Below are 22,124 nucleotides of genomic sequence, written 5' to 3' on the forward strand. Positions count from 1 at the left end.
CTCACACAAATACTATCCTATTGCTTACAAGAAATACTGAATCCATTTACAGATATGTAATCTTACAATCCTACTGAAAAAAATGATTTAGAAAAACACCATGTGTATAAAATGCAAAAACAGCTACTCAAAACAGCTTCCCAAAGGCTGTGTAAACAATGATAGTCAACATATTAGTTGACCTTGTCTCTCTTTTCTCTTTTCTCTCTTTCTCATTCCTTTCTTTCCTTTTCTGTGCTTTTTCTTTCTCTTCTCTTTTCTCTTTTCTCTCTTTCTCTTTCCTTTCTTTCCTTTTCTATGCTTTTTCTTTCTCTCCTCTTTTCTTTTCTCTCTTTCTCTTTCCTTTCTTTCCTTTTCTATGCTTTTTCTTTCTCTCCTCTTTTCTCTCTTTCTCTTTCCTTTCTTTCCTTTTCTATGCTTTTTCTTTCTCTCCTCTTTTCTCTTTTCTCTCTTTCTCTTTCCTTTCTTTCCCTTTCTATGCTTTTTCTTTCTCTCCTCTTTTCTCTTTTCTCTCTTTCTCTTTCCTTTCTTTCCTTTTCTATGCTTTTTCTTTCTCTCCTCTTTTCTCTCTTTCTCTTTCCTTACTTTCCTTTTCTATGCTTTTCTCTTCTCTTTTCTCTCTTTCTCTTTCCTTTCTTTCCTTTTCTATGCTTTTTCTTTCTCTCCTCTTTTCTCTTTTCTCTCTTTCTCTTTCCTTTCTTTCCTTTTCTATGCTTTTCTCTTCTCTTTTCTCTCTTTCTCTTTCCTTTCTTTCCTTTTCTATGCTTTTTCTTTCTCTCCTCTTTTCTCTTTTCTCTCTTTGTCTTTCCTTTCTTTCCTTTTCTATGCTTTTTCTTTCTCTCCTCTTTTCTCTCTTTCTCTTTCCTTTCTTTCCTTTTCTATGCTTTTTCTTTCTCTTCTCTTTTCTCTCTTTCTCTTTCCTTTCTTTCCCTTTCTATGCTTTTTCTTTCTCTTCTCTTTTCTCTTTTCTTCCTCCCTTTTGTTTTGCTTGTTTTTGTAATTGTATTTGACTATTCTTTTTGTTTGTTTTTTATGTGCAAATGGCTAATAAAGATATATTTTTTAAAAAAATAAAAAATAAATGGTGTAGGCCTTCTGCTTGGGTGGGGTTGGGGATTGGACTAGATGTCCTACAAGGTCCCTTCCGATTACACTGTTGAAGGATCCTGCAAAATCTCCATTCTCTCCCTATTCCAGGGCACAGCTGCTGCAAAATCCCCATTTCCTCCCAATCAGCTGGGACTTGGAAGGCAGAGAATAGATGGAGGTGGGGCCAGTCAGAGGTGATATTTACCACTTCTCTGAACTACTCAAAATTTCTGCTACTAGTTCTCCAAACTATTCAGAATTTCTTCTACCGGTTCTCCAGAACTGGTCAAAACCTGCTGAATCACATCTCTGATTTGCTTCTTGCCCTGGCCTTGCTTGCCTGGTTGATTGGCAAAGACCAAAGCAGAAGTCAAGAGTCCCTTTGACAATCTCCCCTGCACAGCTCACCCACTTTGTGTGGGCCCTTGCCAGGAAGGCCCATTTGATAAACAAGCGAGGCTGTTGTGGCCCGTTCACTTCTTGTGCAATTAGTAATGGACCCAGAGGACTCAGAGACAGTGGAGGTGCAGTACGAGCGCCCTGTGTTCCTGGCACCTGAGACTGACAGTGAAGAGGACGTGGTGCCAAACTTGTCTTTAGTCCGGTAATTACAGTCATGTTTACTTATTCTTGGAATTCTGACCAGCTGATAAGACTTTATAATCAGTGTGAAGAGTTTTTGCTAGATTTTACTTTCTTTTCGAAAAGACTCAAACTGCATAAGACTTTTGTAAATAGTAAAACCTTTAAGATATAATCTGGTTGTATGCATCTAACTTTGGGGGCCTCAACACTGGGACAGGACAGATGCACTCTTCTCTATCATTGCTTCTAGTAATCTTAAATGTCCATGGAGATTTTCAGTCATGGGGAAAAGGGCTTTTTTCAAGAGGCACCTGGACTTTCTTGTTTTTTTCTTTTTGAAAACGTTTTGCTTCTCATCCAAGAGAAGAAGAAGCGGAAGAAGCTTCTTGGGTGAGAAGCGAAATATCTTCAAAGAAAAACCAGATGGTAATTTAAAGAAATTGAGAAGAGACTTGGAAAATAAAATTCATCATCATCATCAAAAAGAAAAAAAGACCAGTCATCCACTGGATGGTTTTGTATAGGATAGTATTTTACTGAAGTTTTTTTAAAAAATGATCTTGTGCTGAATTTGAAGTAGAGGTGGCCAATGGCTATTGGGATCATCCTGAAGTGGTTGTTTTATAGGTCCTCATTTACACCTTTTCACAGGGCTGGCGACATTTCAGCAACACCTTGAAGCGAGATGGGAAGTTTGTAACCCCCAAGTGTGGTGTAAAATCTGGAGCTTGGGATTTATCTGGCCACGATAATTGGAAATTTCTGAGAATGCTGGTGAAAAAGAAGAAGAGCTCCATCCGGGCCAGGTTTTCCCCTAAGCAGACTCTCGGTCCTGGAAAGATAAAGTGAAGGAGAAGCCATTCAGACAGCTAAAGGATGACAAATGATTCGAACCACTGGACCCATCTTGGCCCTTCACAAAATGATCCTGAATTTCATAAAATTGCCTAAGTTGGTGAGGATTTCTTCCTTCCTTCCTTCCTACCTTCCTTCTTACCTTCCTTCCTTCTTTCTTTCCTTCTTTCTTTCTTTCTTTCTTTCTTTCTTTCTTTCTGCTTGCTTCATTCTCCAAAAGACTCACCTTTTCAAATTGATCTTCACTTCTTTCCTCTCTCGCTTCAGTTCCTCTTTTCATCTCTGATTCTGACCTTAGAGATCAGGTACTTACCTGTCTCATTCTTTCTCCAGAGAGATATACAAACAGAGAAAGACACACACAGAGGGGGAGGAGAGAGAAAACCACCTGCTGAGAATGCCAAGAAGGCTTCCGGCTTCACAAATTCTCCCTCTTCGTTCAGGAAATTGGAGGGGTTGAACTCATTGGGGAACTTCCACTGAGATTCATCAAGATGGGCAGACTGGATATTGACAGAAACCATGGTGTCCTGCACAAGACAAGACAAGCACACAACAAAGATATTGAACTATAATCCTATGGCGCTCCCATAAAATTAGATTCAAAAGGAAGACTCCCATTGATTTCAATCTTTTGCTTTCTCTTGCTGTTACATGCAAACACAACCACCTCAGAGTAGAATGGAGTAGAGTGGAGTGGAGTGGAGTGGAGTGGAGTGGAGTAGAATAGAATAGAATAGAATAGGATTCTTTGTTGGCCAAGTGTGATTGGACACACAAGGAATTTGTCTTTGGTGCAGATGCTCTCAGTGTACATAAAAGAAAAGATACATTTGTCAAGAATCATGAGGTACAACACTTAATGATTGCCATAGGGGTCAAATAAGTAATCCAGAAACAATCAATAGGTGAGGAAAACCCAACCTTCACTTCATGTAAAGCAATTAAAGGTTCCTGCTTTTACCTTGGGGATTTTATATCCAAAAAGCTTCACTTCACTTATGGTTGCATGTGGTAGTCCAAAAGGGGTAACATTTGAAACGCGTTGGATTTCATGAATGACGGCATTTGTATAGGGCAATTTTTTTCTGTCTTCATATTCCAAGATTGTCTTGTTTCCCAAAACTGTGTCGATTTCCTTCCAGCATTTCTCTGAGGAGTAAATAGCTCGGTTACTGTAAGGACTAGGACTAGCCTGATGTAATATTCCAATTGCAGAAAGAAAGAAAGAAAGAAAGAAAGAAAGAAAGAAAGAAAGAAAGAAAGAAAGAAAGAAAGAGAGAAAGAGAGAAAGAGAAAGAAAGAAAGAAAGAAAGAAAGAAAGAAAGAAAGAAAGAAAGAAATTGCCATAATGAATGTAACACTGAAGGAATGCTTAGTCACCGTGAGTCTACAGAATGAGCTATAACCTGATTGGTTGACTAATGTATATAACATGATAGACTTTTGCATAGGTGTGGCTTGAAATTATTGTGGCTTGAAGGTTAGTTTGGGTTGAAGTAGTTATTGTGTGGCTTGTGATTGCAGTGAATAGTAGAATCATCTAGTGAGATAGTTACAGTGCAAATACAGTGATGCCTCGTCTTACAAACGCCTCATCATACAAACTTTTCGAGATACAAGCCCGGGGTTTAAGATTTTTTTGTCTCTTCTTACAAACTATTTTCACCTTACAAACCTACCGCCGCCACTGGGATGCCCCGCCTCCAGACTTCCGTTGCCAGTGAAGCACCCGTTTTTGCGCTGCTGAAATTCCCCTGAGGCTCCCCTCCATGGGAAACTCCTTCTCCGGACTTTGTGATGCTTCAGGGGAATCCCAGCAGCGCAAAAACGGGCACTTCACTGGCAACGGAAGTCCGGAGGTGGGGCTTCCCAGCAACACAGCAACACAGAGGTCCGGAGGTGGGGTTTCGAGGACTTCGGTGTTTTTGCGATGCTGCAATTACACTGATGCTCCCTTCACTGGGAAACCCCACTTCCAGACTTCCGTTACCAGCGAAGCGTTCGTTTTTGCGCTGCTGCAATTCCCCAGCTGGGATTCCCCTCAGCATCACAAAAACACGGAAGTCCGGAGGTGGGGTTTCCCATGGAGGGGAGCCTCAGGGGAATCCCAGCAGTGCAAAAACGGGCGCTTCGGCTGGCAAAAGGGGTGAATTTTGTGCTTGCACGCATTAATCACTTTTCCATTGATTCCTATGGGAAACATTGTTTCGTCTTACAAACTTTTCACATTAAGAACCTCATCCCGGAACCAATTAAGTTTGTAAGACAAGGTATCACTGTATATACTGTAGGATAGTTTTGCTAAGAAGTAAATATTTTCTTAAAGAACATTCTGCTGTGTTTATCTTCAATTATCTGCAAAGACTTTAGTTCCTGGTATCCTGGTCTGTGGCTGGCATATTTCGGTTGGGCAGCTTCTGAACAATGCCACTCTAACAGTTGCCTTTTGCAAAGCCTTTCTCTAGCTTCCTGTAGGTGTATCTGGTGTACTTCCCAACGGTAATGGGCAGCCAAATTTTACTGCCACACTGTTGGTGTGGCTTATTTTGTGGGTGTGGCTTAATGGCCATGTGACTGGATAGGAGTGGCTTGCCGTCCATGTGACTAGGTGGGAGTGGCTTGAACTATCGTCATTGTTCAAGTGAACTATTAAGTCCTCGACTTACAACCTTACCAGTGTCGCTCATTGGGGTGACAATTTGCTTTGTGTTTCCCACGCCCTCCTTCCTGGGTCACACACACCTCGCCTCAGGCTGGGTAGTTAGGCGAATGGGTGCTGCCAGAAGCATAAATGCTGCCAGCGCCGCTTCCACCCACACCTTCTGCTTGCACCTCAGGTGTGAGGTGGCCACGTGAGGCTGGAGGGGAGCCGGGCAGGAGAGAGGGAAGCTCGTCCGAGGCCAGGAAGGAGGAAAGAGGAAAAAAGCAAGGAGCACAGACGCAGTAACAGCAGCAGCAAGGAAAAAAAGGAGAGCTGAGCCGAGACCGGTAATCCAGGAAGTGACGGCTGCCAATCAACTGGAGCTGTGCACGCATCTTCATTTCTGCCAGTGGAACTGCGTTCCACCCCGTTCTGCCTGCTGCCCACCCCTGCTTCCCAACCAGGTGCCCATCAGATTTGAGCAGAGCGCACTGTCTGAAATCTCAGCTGTGAAAATAACCCCCAATTCAGGACCCTTTTTTTAAGCTTTCCACACTAAGAGCAGAGATTACTATGACCAGAAGACCGTTTCGTAATGCTGTACCTTGAATCTCTGGAAAGGCCACCAAATAGAGCAAGGTCCACTGAAGTGTTGCAACCATTGTCTCTCTCCCAGCCAGAAATAGATCCGACAATAGGACTCGTAGTTGCTCTTCCTCAAAGCCCAAATCTTTCTTCCCTGGCTTTTTGTCAGTTAAAACAAGAAATATGAATATCAAATGCAAAAAAAAAAAGGATTTCCTCTCAGCTGCCTATCCTTTTTAATAGAGTTGATAACATCAATTTAAAAACTGGAATTCATTCTGAGAACTCTGACTAAATGGGCACCAATAACCTCTCCCAGTAGCAATCCATTATGATGGTCCCAAAGGTGCTTTCTCAGGAGGCAACTGGACTTTCTTGGGGGGGTTTTCTTTTGAAGACATTTCGCTTCCCATCCAAGAAGCTTCTTCAGTTCTGACAGGAGAGTGGGGAATGAAAGAATTTACGCTGCTCAAAAAAATAAAGGGAACACTTAAACAACACAATATAACTCCAAGTAAATCAAACTTCTGTGAAATCAAACTGTCCACTTAGGAAGCAACACAGATTGACAATCAATTCCATAGGCTGCAGGATGTTGACCTGAAGAAACTTCTTGGATGAGAAGTGAAACATCTTCAGAGAAAAAACAAGAAAGTCCAGTTGCCTCTTGAAAAAGCATCTTTGGAACAACCATGATGTGGAGGACTGATACTCTCTACAGACTTTTAACCCATTGTGATGGAAAGAGTTCAGGAAGAGAATAAAGATCCCACAGAGCTTGAAAACAGAGGACTATGTCCCCTGTTCTGGTCTAAAGATCTACTCTAGTTTAGGTGCTGTTTAGTGTGGTCGGGGGGTATAATAACTGAGGTGACTCGGTAATTGCCTTTAACATAACTGTCAAGCCGGTGCAGAAGTTGGTGATAAATTAACGGCTTGCCACATTATCTATAGAAGACCTGATGTTCATGGGAATTTGGGAAGGGGGACTTCAGGAGGGAACAGATGCAGCCACAAAGCATTCTTTCGAGAGGTTCAAGGCCATCCTGTGTCTAACACCTGGGCAGAAGTGGAAGGAGGAGTTTCCAGGCTGGCACAATCAGAGTAGGCAACGTGACAAGGCATCGGACCAGACTACCTCCTACATAGCATCCCCCGGGGTCCTGCCAACTGCATTCAGGGGTGGGCTACTGCCCGGACAGGGGGGAACGCAGTCGGGTAGCGAAAGTGGAACTCCACCCCAGAGCATCCAATTTGCACTGAAAGATGTTGAATGAAAATGCATAAGCCACGGCCACAGTGTGGTAGTAAAAATTTTGGTAGCCCTTCACTGGCCGTAAGCATACTAAACATTCAATGGCCAGAGGCTGGGATCTAATGTCCCCAAGCCTGACGGCATAAATAAGTTTTCAGGTTCTTATGAAAGGCAAGGAGGGTGGGGGCAGTGCTAATCTCTGGGGGGAGTTGATTCCAGAGGGCCGGGGCCCCCACAGAGAAGGCTTTTCTCCTGGGCCCCGCCAAACAACATTGTCTAGTTGACGGGACCTGGAGAAGGTCAACTCTGTGGATGCTGAGATTTGTACGGCAGAAGGCGGTCCCATAAGTAACTACACCCACCCCTTTCCACAGAAAAACCTTACTCCTTGGAACCGATCACTGGTGACCGAATGGTTGGAGAGGTCCTGCTCTCGTTAGTTGGGGCTGTACAATACGCTAAGCACCAGGTAGAAAGTAGACTTCTAGAAAAGCCACTGTATGGATGTTTCTGTTCCACTTTCCACAAGGGACAATGTCAAAACCAACAAGAAAAGAAAGGCCTGCCAATTGAACCACCTACCTTCTGCATTTCTTCTAAGTAGGCATCAATGAAATTGCGAGGTTCTCCAGGAGTCAAAGTCACTTTGTGTTCTTCCACCTCTTTTTGAATAAAATCACATGTTTTCTTTGCAATTTTCAGTATTGTCTGGTGAGGCAGGGGCAGGTTTCTTATCAAGGGCACCTCGTTGTAAAGCTGCCAGCAAACAGACCAAAAACCAACATGAATTAATCTGATGACGGGAAAGTCTTCTTTGCAGGATGTATTGAGGGGGGAAAAAATAAATCCCTGCTAATATCTCACATTCAAATTTAGTTGATTATACATGTGGTGACTGCTGCCCGAATAGCATACGTCCAAAAGTGGAAATTAAAGGCGACTCCGACGGAAGGAGAAGTGCTAAGGAAGATACACTAGATTGCACAGAAATGAATAGATTGACAATGAAGATTAAAGACAAAGAAGATTCTGAAAATTATAAAATATGGGTGAACTTTTATGTGGGGTTGGATAAGGAATTTAATCAGGAAAGAGATTGAGTAAAGATTAAAAAGAAGGAGGGGATCAGAAGTATTATTATTAATTCAAGCGATGAGAATAGCAGGGAGGCAGCATTGACAAAGATTATATTGATTCTAATGTTAGATTGAAAATAATAAGGCAATAATATAAGCTTTGGCAAGACTATAAGATTGTAGAAAGAAACTGCCAGTCTGTTTCAATAAACAATTGCTGGAATTAGAGGCCTATCACTCAGGGAAGAGTAAAGAAAGAAGGAAAGGAAGTGGGAAGATAGGAGGAAGTAGACAGTGGAGAAAAAGGAGAAGGAAGGGGAAGGAGAAGTCAAAGAAAGTAGGTGGGAGAGGAGAAGAAGAAGGGAAAGGAGAGTCGAGTGGAAAGATAATGGAGGTTCAGACTGGTAGACACTGATAGTAATGACTTAGACTTAAGCCAAAGCAAGGTATTTTTGGTGATTCTTTATTTTATTTTATTTATTTATTTATTTATTTATTGGATTTGTATGCCGCCCCTCTCCGGAGACTCGGGGCGGCTAACAGCAACAATAAAGCAGTGTACAATAGTAGTCTGATGTTAGAAACAATTAAAAACCCATTAATATAAAAAACCAAACATACATACATACCGTGTTTCCCCGAAAGTAAGACAGTGTCTTACTTTCTTTTTATCCCCAAAAGCCCCACTATGTCTTACTTTCGGGGTATGTCTTATATTATTAAAGGGGCACTGACAGCTAAAAAAAACTGTGTAAAATGTGTTTTTTTAGTGTATATGCATTTTACCTTCTGTGACGGGTGGGGGGGGAGGTTTCTTTGGAGTAGGGACGTGCCCGAGTAAATTTGCAGAGGCGGCAGTGACAAGTGCAGGGGACGGCACGGTGACGTATGGAGAGGGGGACGGTGCAGGCGTGGGCAGGAGGTGGCGCTCATTTGGATCAGACGGAGGCGGCAGACGCGGTGACGTATGAAGGGGGGGACGTGGGCAGGAGGCGGCGCGCAGCTAGATGAGAGGGAGGCGGCAATACCCCCGTGTTTCCCCGAAAGTAAGACATATGTTTTACCTTCTGTGATGGGTGGGGGGGAGGTTTCTTTGAAGTAGGGACGTGCCCGAGTAAATTTGCAGAGGCGGCAGTGACAAGTGCAGGGGACGGCGCGGCGACATATGGAGAGGGGGACGGTGTGGACGTGGGCAGGAGGCGGCGCGCAGCTAGATCAGAGGGAGGCGGCAATACCCCCCATGTTTCCCCGAAAGTAAGACATATGTCTTACTTTCGGGGTACGGCTTATATTAGCCGACCCCCCTGAAACCCCCGATACGTCTTACAATCGGGGGTGTCTTACTATCGGGGAAACAGGGTACATACCATGCATAGAATTGTAAAGGCCTAGGGGGAAGAGGGTCTCAATTCCCCCATGCCTGACGGCAGAGGTGGGTTTTAAGGAGTTTGCGAAAGGCAAGGAGGGTGGGGGCAATTCTAATCTTTGGGGGGGAGTTGGTTCCAGAGGGCCGGGGCCACCACAGAGAAGGCTCTTCCCCTGGGTCCCACCAAGCGACATTCTTTAGTTGACGGGACCCGGAGAAGATTCACTCTGTGGGACCTAACTGGTCGCGGGGATTCGTGCAGCAGAAGGCGGTCCCTGAGATAATCTGGTCCGGTGCCATGAAGGGCTTTATAGGTCATAACCAATACTTTGAATTGTGATCGGAAACTGATCGGCAACCAATGCAGACTGCGGAGTGTTGGTGTAACATGGGCATATTTGGGAAAGCCCATGATTGCTCTCATAGCTGCATTCTGCACGATCTGAAGTTTCCGAACACTTTTCAAAGGTAGCCCCATGTAGAGAGCATTACAGTAGTTGAGTTTCGAGGTGATGGTGTTTATGGTGATGTAACTATTTGATGTATGGAGGAGAAAAATAAAAAAACTTTAAAAAATAATATCTCACATTTCCAAACTGATAGGGATTGAAATGTCCCAATAAGGTTAAATTTCAGTGGAGAATGTTGTGTATACTCTGGTTCAGCCTGAGGATTATTCAGATTCCAAAGTGGAGAGTGATTTTGAATTGGCAGACAGGCCTTATTTACAGATAGAAAGGGAGGTTAGCTCAGAAATGCATTCAGGATCTAGTGAGGAGGACCTGAGGTGGATTAACCTTTACTTCAGACACTTTCAGAAGAGAATGAAACAAGTGTTAGGGAAGAAATATTAGAAGGCGAGGAACTGGTTAATCCGTTACCTCACATCCAGGTACGAACGGAAGAGAAGCTGATTTCGTTCAATCTTGCAATCCCAAATGGACGCGTCCAGGCCATGCTCTGGAGCGTAAGCTAAACAATGTGTGATTTATTTCCTGCTTTTATAACTCCTGGCTAGCACTGATTAGCCCATAAATTTTAGAATGACTTGTGGAATGTTTTTAAGTTACTACCAATCTTATTTATTTTATTTATTTATTTATTTTGTCCAATACACAATGAGGGTTTTAGTGGGTATATATCTATATACACATAGTAAAATACATTATGAAGGTTATAGAGGAGATACTCATAGTAAAATATATCTAAGAAATAATAGAAAAGAAGATATAATAATAGAACATATCAATGAAAGAATAGAAGAAGAGATATAGGAATAGAAGAAAGGTACAGGAGATATAGGAGAGCAATAATTACTTAATTGCTAAGGATAGAGATGAGGAAAGAAAACACTGCATGCAAAGTTGGTGTATTAATGAGAGAAATAAGGAGAAATAAAGAAGTGTTTTTACAATGAGATGCATTGAGCAATCATTTATTCCAATTATTATCTGTATGAGCCTGAAACCAGAACAGAGAAACTGTCCTTAATTAAATTGGGATAACTGCAAGTTTGGACCAAATTGCTTTTTACATCAGCTTCATTCACACCCTGGTGCTTAAACCCTGGTGAGATACTGCTCTAATTGCAGGGAAAAGCAAAGCATTCCAGAATGATTGAGATGTGGAAATATTAATTTCAAACCATCTTTGGGATTCTTGTTAAGCATACCAAGGCCCAGGGTCCCACCGTCATTTGGGAACCTAGTTGCATCTCATCCAGGAAAGTCCTGAAGAACCGGTTGTCATATTCCACACGTTTCCCAAATAGGATGGCACAAATTATATTGGCGGCTGCAACGTTCAGAATCTCATAAGAATCAAAAGGAACGCCTGTGAAACAATATGAAAGAAAATAAATCTCTATATATCTGTTGTGGCCCGCCCACATCCTGCACAATTAGCAATGGATCCAGAGGACTCAGAGACAGTGGTCAGAAAAATGGGATATAGATTTTTGGGAACAATATGCTGACTCTGTAAACCCCTTGGAGAGGGCTGTAAAGCACTGTGAAGCAGCACATAAGAATATTGTATTTTTCGGAGTATAAGACGCACCTTTTTCCTCCCTAAAAGAGGCTGAAAATTTGGGTGCGTCTTATACTCGGAATGTAGCTTTTTTGAAAAAAATTTCAGCCCTAAGGAGGCGCTAACGATCTTCCAAGCTCTTACTAGCTTGCAGGCTTTTTCATTGTTACTCTCTCCAAAGAATTTTTTCTTCAGCTCTAAGTCTTTGTAGGCTTTTTCATTTTTCATTTCATCGCTCCAAATAAGGTTTTCTTAAGTCCTAACCAGGGGATAAAATAATGTGCTGAAGCTGACCAGGCTAAGGACACTAACCAGATGAATACCTGCTAGGTGGATTCCCCCCCCCCTATTTTCCTCCCCCAAAACTAAGGTACGTCTTATACTCCGGTGCGCCTTATACTCCGAAAAATACTGTGAGTGTTACTGCTATTGCTAACTTAGCCATGGCACATTGCTGAGAAATAGCAGAACTTAGAGTATGTGTTTTGACCCAGCTTTAGCAGAAACAAGAAAGAGACTCCTTGTCACGAACACCCCCTCTTTATTTATTTATCTCCTGTGAATTAATGGCATTCACACCCCAAAAAGTCCAGGCAATAGTTCTTCAAAGAGTAAACTTCAGCAACAGACCTTATCAGTTCCTTCTGAGCTCCCAGAAGCAAAGCTGCAAATAAAGTTCTGGCAAGCAGTCTCTGAGGCATGAGACACAATGAGCCAAATCTTCAGAAATCTCCTACAACCACCGCTCTCCTTTCCTTATATTTATTCCCCAGCCAGGGAGGGGCCATTCAGCATCCACAGTTGCTTCCTGAGATGACCCCTTGTCCTCAGTTGTTCTCCTCTCCTAACAATTCTGTGCATATGTACATCTGGAACAGGCCCCAGCTGTTCTTCCTCCCCACTTATCTCAGCCTCCAAAGGGAGCTGCCTCTCTGGCGGCTAGGAAATGTCAGATGGCCCTGACTTTATCTCTGCATCCAACGCAGAACATTCATCAGAGCATTCCTCAGACTCCAGAGGTTGGCCACTGTTCAGCCGGGCTCTATGGTATGAGCCTCCCAAAAATTCAAGGGTAAAAAATTCAGACACACACACACTTGAAAATTCAAAAACAATGTTTTTTATCACAAAATTCAAAAGAAACAAAGCACCCTTTTTGTATTGCAAAGAGCGCTTTTCCCAAAACAAACTTGTAGGCTGTAAAAACCCCTTAAACAGTCCTTAAGTACTTAGCTAGCAGCTGTGAAGAAACGTCACAGCCCTCCTTCTTCCACGAGTTGAAACACACACACTTTGCTCTGCCTTGGTTTCAAAGTCTTGAAAAATCAACAAACAGAGTCCTGAAACAGCAAGTCACGGTCCAAACCAGTACGATCAGATAATCTCCACACTGTGAGGCCAGCACACTGCCAATTTAACAGCAGACCTAATTACTTGAACCCCACCCAACCACAAGTGGACTCAACTATCTCCGATAATATTTTTGAAGCTGTTCACTCCTATGCATAGCTCTACGCATGCGTGGGTCTATCATTATTTCCTTATCCAAATCTAAGGAAGATAAGGATGATTGACTTCTTCCTGGGCTGTCTTCCAAGCCCCCCTCCTCCATCTCACCGTCACTTCCTTCTGCAGAGGACAATTCACCGTCTGACTCTGTTGGCAGCAAAACAGGCCTGTGACATGTTGATGTTTCCCCCGCATCCACCTCCTCAGTCCTTGGGGCAGGAGCTGGGCCAGAGCTAACCACAACATCCACGTTCAGAGGTGGGCTGCTAAGGTGGAATGGTGACATGTGCTTTCCCCCATGGCTCTAAGTGCTAGCGGAGTCCAGCGCAATTCTGCCACTGCGCCTGGGCAGGTAGCAGAATCACGCACGGAGACGCAGGTGAGCTCATGTTTCAGTGCGGTTTTTTGCTTCTGTGCATACAGGGAAGCAAAAAACCATGCGGAAACATGGGCGTGCCTGCGTCTCCACGCGCGATTCTGCTACCTGCACAGGTGCAGTGGCAGGGTTAGAAAAATTCCCCAGAGATCAAGAGAATAAAAGCAAAAGTCTTTATTAACGACAAAATATAGGAAACATAGAAAACATCAGACCGGTATGATCATACAGGGACCTGAAGAGGTCACAGGAAGATCTCCGTGTTCCTCTGGAGATAAATTGCTCAACTACAGGGATACTTCTGTCCATGTTCTCTCCATATTTAGAGTTGTCTTTCACACAAGTTATTACTTCATCCTAATATTTCACCGTCCTTCCTTGGGAAATTTCATGTTCTTTTCCTCACTCTTCAGAACGTTTTCTGTCTCAATTCAGGAGGTAGATGTGTCCTTATAAGACCGTTTCTTTTTTATATCAAAACATTTCCCGACACTAACTTGTTTTCCCCCTTTTACACTGGCTTGCAATCTCTTCCCAGCAAGGCCTGCTTGTTTGAAACAAAAGTCACAAGTTTAGAAATCTAGAGAAGTGTTTTTATGTAGAAGGCAGAATAGCACTCGGTGCTACAGGAGCGAGCACACATCACTGCTCCACTTTAGCAGCCCAACTCCGGCCACATTCCTCCCCAACTTCCTCATCATCTTAGTCTGCTACCAGCCCTGTTGGCAGCTGGCGGGCCACCACAATATGAAGACTCCCTGGCAACTATCAATATAGTGAATACGTCTACAAAATTATCATAAATTCAGGTTTCAGGCCAAGCACAAAAATTAGGAGACAGGCTCCATACACTGAAATGGTGAATGAACAGTTAACAAAATAAATTTCCACTAAGTAAAATGTTGCTGGTCTTCAAAGATTCAGAATCTGAGTAAACCCTGAGAATCTTGCTTTGCATTACAAACGGCAAAATATGTATTCTTAGTCCAAATTCAACTTGTTGCTCTATTAGACTTCACTTCACCCATAATATATCCTGGTAAGAATTACCACTAAGGATGATTGCTTTACAGTCCAATATTTTTGGAGAAATCTTTATTTAGGGATATTTGGGGGGGGGCTCTATGAAGCATGCTGGGAGGTAGACCAAGAGTAGCAATAGCAATAGCACTTATATACTGCTTCACAGTGCTTTGCAGCCCTCTCTAAGCAGTTTACATAGTCAGCATATAATAGTCCTCCTCCTTCTCCTCTTCTTCCCCTTCTCCTCCTCCTCTTTCTTCTTCTCTGGAGTATTCCCGCAAGTGCAGGGTCCGTGTTTTGGATCTTTGAGTGCCACTTTGGTAGACCATAAATACTCCATGAAAACAGAGGGTGGCAACTGGTTATGTTTCCAAGGTGAGTCATTTTATATAGATTAATCTCCTCCCCAAATTCCTATCTTTTTTTTTTTAAATATTTTTTATTGATTTTTAACAATTTAAAATCACACAACATAAAACAGTGCGTAGTGAAATGTGAATTGTGCCCACCACCCCGACATACACACATTCCCCACCACCAAATTGGGGGTATTTCTTTTATAATCCACTTAACCCAAGAGCAATATATCTGTCTACATATTATAGAGTGATTCTAGTTTATTTCTTGTAGCTTGGTCTCGGATTCTGCTCGTCCTATCAACAATTAAAAGCATTCTCAGAATTTTAATTTTTCAGGTTGTCACCAAGAATGTTGTAACTAAGTTGGGTTCTATGGGAAACGTCAACAACGCTGGAATGACAACTTCCCAATCATCCCATCCTGTCCCAGGAGAGCTTACTCAGGTTATCAGTGAATGCTTGAATCAAATAAGATATTTCCTCCAGGATCTTTTCTTCCACTGAGTTTTTGCTCGATCTAAAGTTTTTGTAAAGCATCCGTGAAAACTTTCTTTGCCCCTTCCATACTTCACCATATCTTAATGTCAACAAACCTGAAAAAATATTGAACAATCGTTCATGTGATCTATTTACTTACTTGCTTTTAAAGCAAAAGTGTATTTTCAAATATGACAAAATCAGTAATGAACAAAGTGTTTTTAAAATTATACCACCAATGCTAAACTAACAAACAGTTATCATGGCAAGAAAAATATTTATTTATTTATTTATTATTAGAGTTGGAAGGGAGCTTGCAGGTACTGTACTGTGTACAGTTCTGGTCACCACACCTCAAGAAGGATATAATGGAACTGGAAAAGGTGCAAAAAAGGGCAACAAGAAGGATAAAGGAAATGGAGCCCCTCCCTTATGAAACCAGGTTGCAACGCCTTAGTATCTTCAGCTTTGAAAGACAGTGTTTAAGGGGTGACTTGATCGAAGTGTATAAAATCATGCATGGGATAGAAAAAGTGGACAGAGGAAAATTCTTTTCTCTATCACACAATACTAGGACAAGGGGGCATTCCCTAAAGCTCCTGATAAGTTTCATGCTTAAGACCTTCCACCATTTTTGTAGCCCGTCTTTGGACCCATTCAATTTTATCAATATCTTTTTGTAGGTGAGGTCTCCAGAACTGGATACAGTATTCCAAATGTGGTTCCCTTTATTTTTTTGAGCAGTGTGTATTGTATTTCATAAATGTTACAGAAGAAAGAAGGAAGATAATTCTAACATTTCAAGAGATTCTTCTTTGTTTCATGAGAAGATGACGACAAGTGTTAATAACAATTTTATTATTATTATTATTATTATTATTATTATTATTATTATTATTAATTAGATTTGTATGCCGCCCCTCTCCGTAGACTTGGGGCGGCTTACAACAATGATAAAAACAATATATAATAACAAATCTAATAGTTAGAATCTAAAATAACAATAATACATTTAAAAAGTCTAAAAAAACAAGAAACCCCAATACAGTGATCCCCCGATTATCGCAAGGGTTCCGTTCCAAGACCCCTAGCGATAATCGATTCTTCGGGATGTAGTGGTGCGGAAGTAAAAACACCATCTGCGCATGCGCGCCCCTTTTTCCATGGCCGCACATGCGCAGATGGTGGAGTTTGCGTGTGGGCGGCGGGGAAGACCCGGGGAAGACCCAGGGAAGGTTCCTTCGGCCGCCCAACAGCTGATCTGCTCCACAGTGCGGCAGCAGCGAGGAGCAGAAGATGGGGTTTCCCCGTTGCCCAGGCAACGGGGAAACCCCATCTTCGGCTCCTCGCTGCTGCCGCGCTGTGGAGCAGATCAGCTGTTGGGCGGCCGAAGGAACCTTCCCTGGGTCTTCCCGCCGCCCAGGCAAAGGGGAAACCCCAAGATCGCTTGCCGCTTGCCCGTTTGCCCGCCCGCCCGGCTGCTCGCTTGCCGCTCGAGAGCAAGAGGGGGAGAGATAGAGAAAGAGAGAGAAGGAAAGAAAGAGATGAGAGAGGGAGGAAGAGAGTGTGAGAGAGGAAGAAGCAAGATAGAGAAAGAGAGAGAGAAAGAAAGATGAGAAAGGAAGGGAGTGATGTCATCGGGTGGAAAAATCACGATATAGCATTTCGCAATGATCGAGATCGCGAAACTCGGGGGATCACTGTATATAAAAACATACATGCAGTCATATCATACACAAATAACTACATAGGCAGGGGGAGATGTTTCATTTCCCCCACGTCTGACAACAGAGGTGGGTTTTAAGGAGTTTATGAAAGGCAAGGACTGTGGGGGCAGTTCTAATCTCTGGAGGGAGCTGATTCCAGAGGGTCAGAGCTGCCACAGAGAAGGCTCTTCCCCTGGGTCCCGCAAAGTGACATTGTTTAGTTGACAGGACCCGGAGGAGACCAACTCTGTGGGACCTAACTGGTCGCTGGGATTCGTGTGGCAGAAGGCGGTCTCGCAGATACCCTGGTCCGGTGCCATGAAGGGCTTTATAGGTGATGACCATCACTTTGATTTGTGACCAGAAACTGATTGGCAACCAATGCAGACTGCGGAGTGTTGGAGTAACATGGGCATATTTGGGGAAGCCCATGATTGCTCTTGCAGCTGCATTCTGCAGGATCTGAAGTTTCCGAACACTCTTCAAAGATAGCCCCATGTAGAGAGTAGAGACAGTCTTTAAGAAGAGATTGGACAACAATTCATCTGAAATAGTATGAGGAAGCGGGGGTTGGACTAGAAGTTCTCCAAAGACCTTTCAAAACTGTTGTTCTGATTTACCGGAAACCTTTGGTCAGTGTTCCAGAATGCGGAATAACAGGGATATTGGTAACTGGATAACAGATATCCTGTTACCATGGGTAGTTGGTTATAAAGAAAACCTGGATTCTTTTTCCAAAGAGGCATTTGGAAATAAAATAAAATAAAGGGGGAGAGAATTGGAAACGAGATCCAGTTACCTTTTTTGTGAGTGGTGGCATCTGTTATAGGAAATGACTTCCTTCCAGCAAATTCTGTGCCTTGTTTCATTAGAACCTCCTTTGCTGAAGGAAACCCATGAGTGACGACCATGGATGTGCTTCCAAAATGAAAACTGAAGACAGGACCATATTTTTTTGCTAGCTGAAAAAAAGTAGCTAGGAATATTAGCATAGAGGCACCAGGAAATTACTTGGGATTAAACATTGGGATGTTGCAATGTTCTACAGGTCGTTCTTCCCTTAGAACCACAATGGAGTTCAAAATCTATGTGGCTAAGCTGCATAAGCTGTCAGTGCACTTACAAACAACAAAGTCATAGATCATAAAACATCAATGCAATCATTACTCATAAGATGCAACAAGTGATCATCATAGATACCAATATGCAGAAGGTAGTAGGAAAGATAAGAAGATGAGAAAAAGAATAGCAAAACAACCTATTCCATCACTTAATAACCTAAGACAGTGATGGCGAACCTATGGCACGGGTGTCACAAGTGGCATGTGGAGCCATATCTGCTGGAACATGAGCCATTGCCCTAGCTCAGCTCCAGTGTGCATGTGTGTGCCGGCCAGATGATTTTGGGCTTGCACAGAGGCTCGGGGGGGCATTTTTGGCTTCCAGGGAGCCTCCGGAGGGATGGGGAGGGCGTTTTTACCCTCCCAACGGCTCCAGAGAAGCCTTTGAAGCCTAGGAAGGGCGAAACACGAGCCTACTGGGCCACTAGAAGTTGGGAAACAGGCAATTTCCAGCCTCCAGAGGGCCTCCGGGGGTGAGAGGAAGTATTGAAATATGGGTGTGGGCACTCACGCATACACGATAGCGCATGCCCACACACTTTCGGCACCTGAGGGAAAAAAAGATTTGCCATCACTGTCATAGAAACATAGATTGACGGCAGAAAAAGACCTCATGGTCCATCTAGTCTGCCCTTATACTATTTCCTGTATTTTATCTTAGGATGGATATATGTTTATCCCAGGCATGTTTAAATTCAGTTCCTGTGGATTTACCAACCACGTCTGCTGGAAGTTTGTTCCAAGTATCTACTCCTCTTTCAGTAAAATGACATTTTCTCACGTTACTTCTAATCTTTCCCCCAACTACCCTCAGATTGTGTCCCCTTGTTCTTGTGTTCACTTTCCTATTAAAAACGCTTCCCTCCTGAACCTTATTGAACCCTTTAACATATGTAAATGTTTCGATCATGTCACCCCCTTTCCCTTCTGTCCTCCAGACTGTACAAGACTTAAGACAGTACTGGGGGAATTAAGTGTTCAGCAGAGTGAAGGCATAAGGGAGTAAAACTGTTCCTATGTCTAGAGGTTTTGGCATGTAATGCCCTATAGTGGTATCCTGAAGAGAGAAGTTTTATTTATTTATTTATTTATTTGTTTGTTTGTTTGTTTGTTTGTCCAATACACAATGAGGGTTTTAGTGGGTATATATCTATATACACATACGTAGTAAAATACATGATGAAGGTTATAGAGGAGATACTCATAGTAAAATATATCTAAGAAATAATAGAAAAGAAGGTATAGTAATAAAACATATCAATGAAAGAATAGAAGAAGAGATATAGGAATAGAAGAAAGGTATAGGATACATAGGAGAGCAATAGGACAGAGGACGGAAGGCACTCTAGTGCACTTGTACTCGCCCCTTACTGACCTCTTAGGAATCTGGATAGGTCAACCATAGATAATCTAATGGTAAAGTGTTGGGGGTTTGGGGATGACACTATGGAGTCCGGTACACTTTATGTCCAGGATGTGAGGGGTCTCAGCCCTCTTTCTGGTCCATGCACGGAAGGCAGGCTGATTGCAATGGTTTTTGTCTGCAGTTCTAACCAGGGGTGAAATCCTCTGAAATCTGCTACTGGTTTGCCTCATGTGCACGCATGCACGCCACAGGCACTGCCATGCACCACTGAAAAAGGAGCATTTTGAAGCCATCACAGTTTGCAAAGGTAAGTAGAACAGCAAGAGGGTGGGATCAACTGTGCCATACGATTTACATTAGCTAGAAACAGAAAATCCTGCTTTCCAGCTAATCTTGATCCTGCAGCACAGCTGATTGTAGGATATACTGATTCACCCGAACTGCTAGCATTTTTTACTACCAGTTTGGAAGAACTGGTCCAAACTGGTAGCATTTCACCTCTGGTTTTAACTATCTGTTGAAGTCTGTATCTGTCCTTTTAACCAAAGGTTGTTAGCCAAGTACTATCTGAAACAGACTTGTTATTCATCTACCTATACTTTATCTCACTGTTTCATTTCTTTATATTCTTTCAAAATCCAAAAATACATTTGGTTGGGGGTAGGAACAAATAGACTTGGTTGGTAATCACCCGAATCATACATTATTGATTGATGCAGAGAGAGAAAAATAACCTTCTTTAACTTTCTATTTTGCCAAATTTCTCTGGCAGGTTTTGGAAAGCGAGTGTTTAACTTGAAAACTTCAAAGGCGAACTTAATTCCCCTTAAACAGTTGATGAGTCTTTCAGAAGTTTGATTCAGTTAGGAATTACAATTCCTCTACATCAAATGGAATGGATTGTTCACACGTCCCAAAGATTCTAAATGTTTTTCTCTAAATCCTGAGCCAATCAAAATTTGGATCTCACGTAGCAATGTTAACAACCGCACCTGTCCAATTTTAGTTTTTTTCCAAAAGCAACAAAAAAATATTGACAGATTCACCTTGTCCAGTTTAACATGATACAGTCAGTTTGGATAGATTCAAAGGAACAGGTAACATAAATTTTGCTAGCCCTGATTTGCCTGCCCAGTCAGCAGCTCATTCTGCCCACCCAGTTGCCACTCGCCTGTCCTGCCCACTCTACCCCACCTTATAGATCTTGCTTTTGCTACACGACCCAGCTAAACTCCATGCTTCACCTCTGTGCCTCTCCCGCTTTGCTCACCAACGTAAGCATGCCACCTGCTCCTCCTTTGGCTTGGGTTGGGGCCCAAGGACTCACCATTCCCCTGCTCCAGCCTTTGCCCGCATGTTGCATCCCCAAACTATGCCAAAGCAATTTATTCAGCCTGCCACGCTAGGCCGAAGGGCCACAGAGGGACGCAGGAGGGAAATGGACCATACGGTTGTTCTTACCTGTAAGAAGTCCCATCTGGGAAGCTTCTTCCATCCCTTGTTGACCCTTGGTAGCTCACGGAAACGCTCCATGTGCTCTCCAGGTCGTCAGCTGCTTCTCTCCATTGCTACTCTTGGTGGGAGAGTATCTTGTCCAATCTAGCAGCTGTGAGCCGCCACTTCCCTCCAAGTCCCATCTGGAAAGTGCTGCGGCACATAGAAGCAGCAGCCATGTTGGATGCTGTTTCTCTCAGCTGCAGCACTTCCCGGATGGGACTTAGAGGAAAACGGCAGCTCACAGCTGCTAAATTGCCCAACAAGTGTGGAGAGAAGCAGCCGCTGCCCCAGAGAGCCAGTTGAGCTTCATCGCATAGCAGAAGCCACACATGCATGGAAGCTGTCTGTCCACACACATGCAGTAGCTAAGAGTTAATTTTCAGCAAACTGATGGTGGAATTATTTGAACCCTACCACTAGAGAGAGGATAAAGAGCTTTACCTGTTCCAGCTCCTTCAGAAAATCCTTCTTACGGAACGGAAACAGGGTCCCAATCAGGGGTAGCCTCCACGGTCCAGGGGGGAAGCCTTTGGGACGTTGGTTCTTCCAGAAACAGAGGAATAGGAGAGACATAACCACCAGCCAGATGAAAATGGCCATGCCGATAGGCAGGAACACTCCGTTCTGCATTGCTCTTCTACCAATATGCTAAAGATGAAATCTTTACATCAGGATGAGGGTTCATGGTGTTCTGATGCCAGATTTAATAAGTTGCAGTTTAGCAAGGAGGAAATTAACATTAAAGAGCCTGAGGGGAAAAAAACAAGCTGACAAAGTAAAGTTCTGCGTAGTTATCTAAAACATCAGAAAACATTTCATCATATGAATCTGGAGAAGACAGCCCTGCAATTAAGCAAACAAAAAACAAACAAAAGGGGTGGGGAAACCCAAACAAAGAAAGAAAGGCATCCGTAGCCCCGACCATCTCTCCCATTGAAGTAGGGTCCTTTCCCTACCAACAGCATCCACAAGAGGTGCAGAACCTGGTTGCACAAATAGGTTTTCTCACCTCATTTGTAAGCAAAATCCGCAAAATCTTAACTCGCTGCGTACTGGTACCTGAACTGTGGTGGTGCATTTGTTAGAATGCAGTATTGCAGATGAATTATGCCCACTGTCAGCAGTTTGATCCATTTTTATTTTTTTAAAAATTCACCAACTTTAAATAGATACATACATATACTGTAAATCATATCAAAACATACAT

General features: G+C 43.0%; 1 protein-coding gene across 1 annotated transcript; it reads right to left on the minus strand.

Annotated features, from left to right (window-relative positions):
- Positions 1-782: 782 nt before the first annotated feature.
- On the minus strand, positions 783-21,626 carry LOC139171952 (cytochrome P450 2J1-like). The gene is made up of 9 exons (XM_070760493.1): positions 21,359-21,626; positions 17,733-17,895; positions 15,191-15,343; positions 11,128-11,288; positions 7,596-7,769; positions 5,778-5,916; positions 3,494-3,681; positions 2,918-3,059; positions 783-2,506 (listed from the first exon to the last, which is right to left on the minus strand). Exons 1-9 carry the CDS (start codon positions 21,545-21,547, stop codon positions 2,310-2,312), a joined length of 1,506 nt encoding a protein of 501 aa, XP_070616594.1. The 5' UTR covers positions 21,548-21,626; the 3' UTR covers positions 783-2,309.
- Positions 21,627-22,124: the final 498 nt, after the last annotated feature.

This window comes from Erythrolamprus reginae, chromosome 9 (genome assembly GCF_031021105.1).
Source record: "Erythrolamprus reginae isolate rEryReg1 chromosome 9, rEryReg1.hap1, whole genome shotgun sequence".
In the NCBI taxonomy this organism is placed as follows: domain Eukaryota; kingdom Metazoa; phylum Chordata; class Lepidosauria; order Squamata; family Dipsadidae; genus Erythrolamprus; species Erythrolamprus reginae.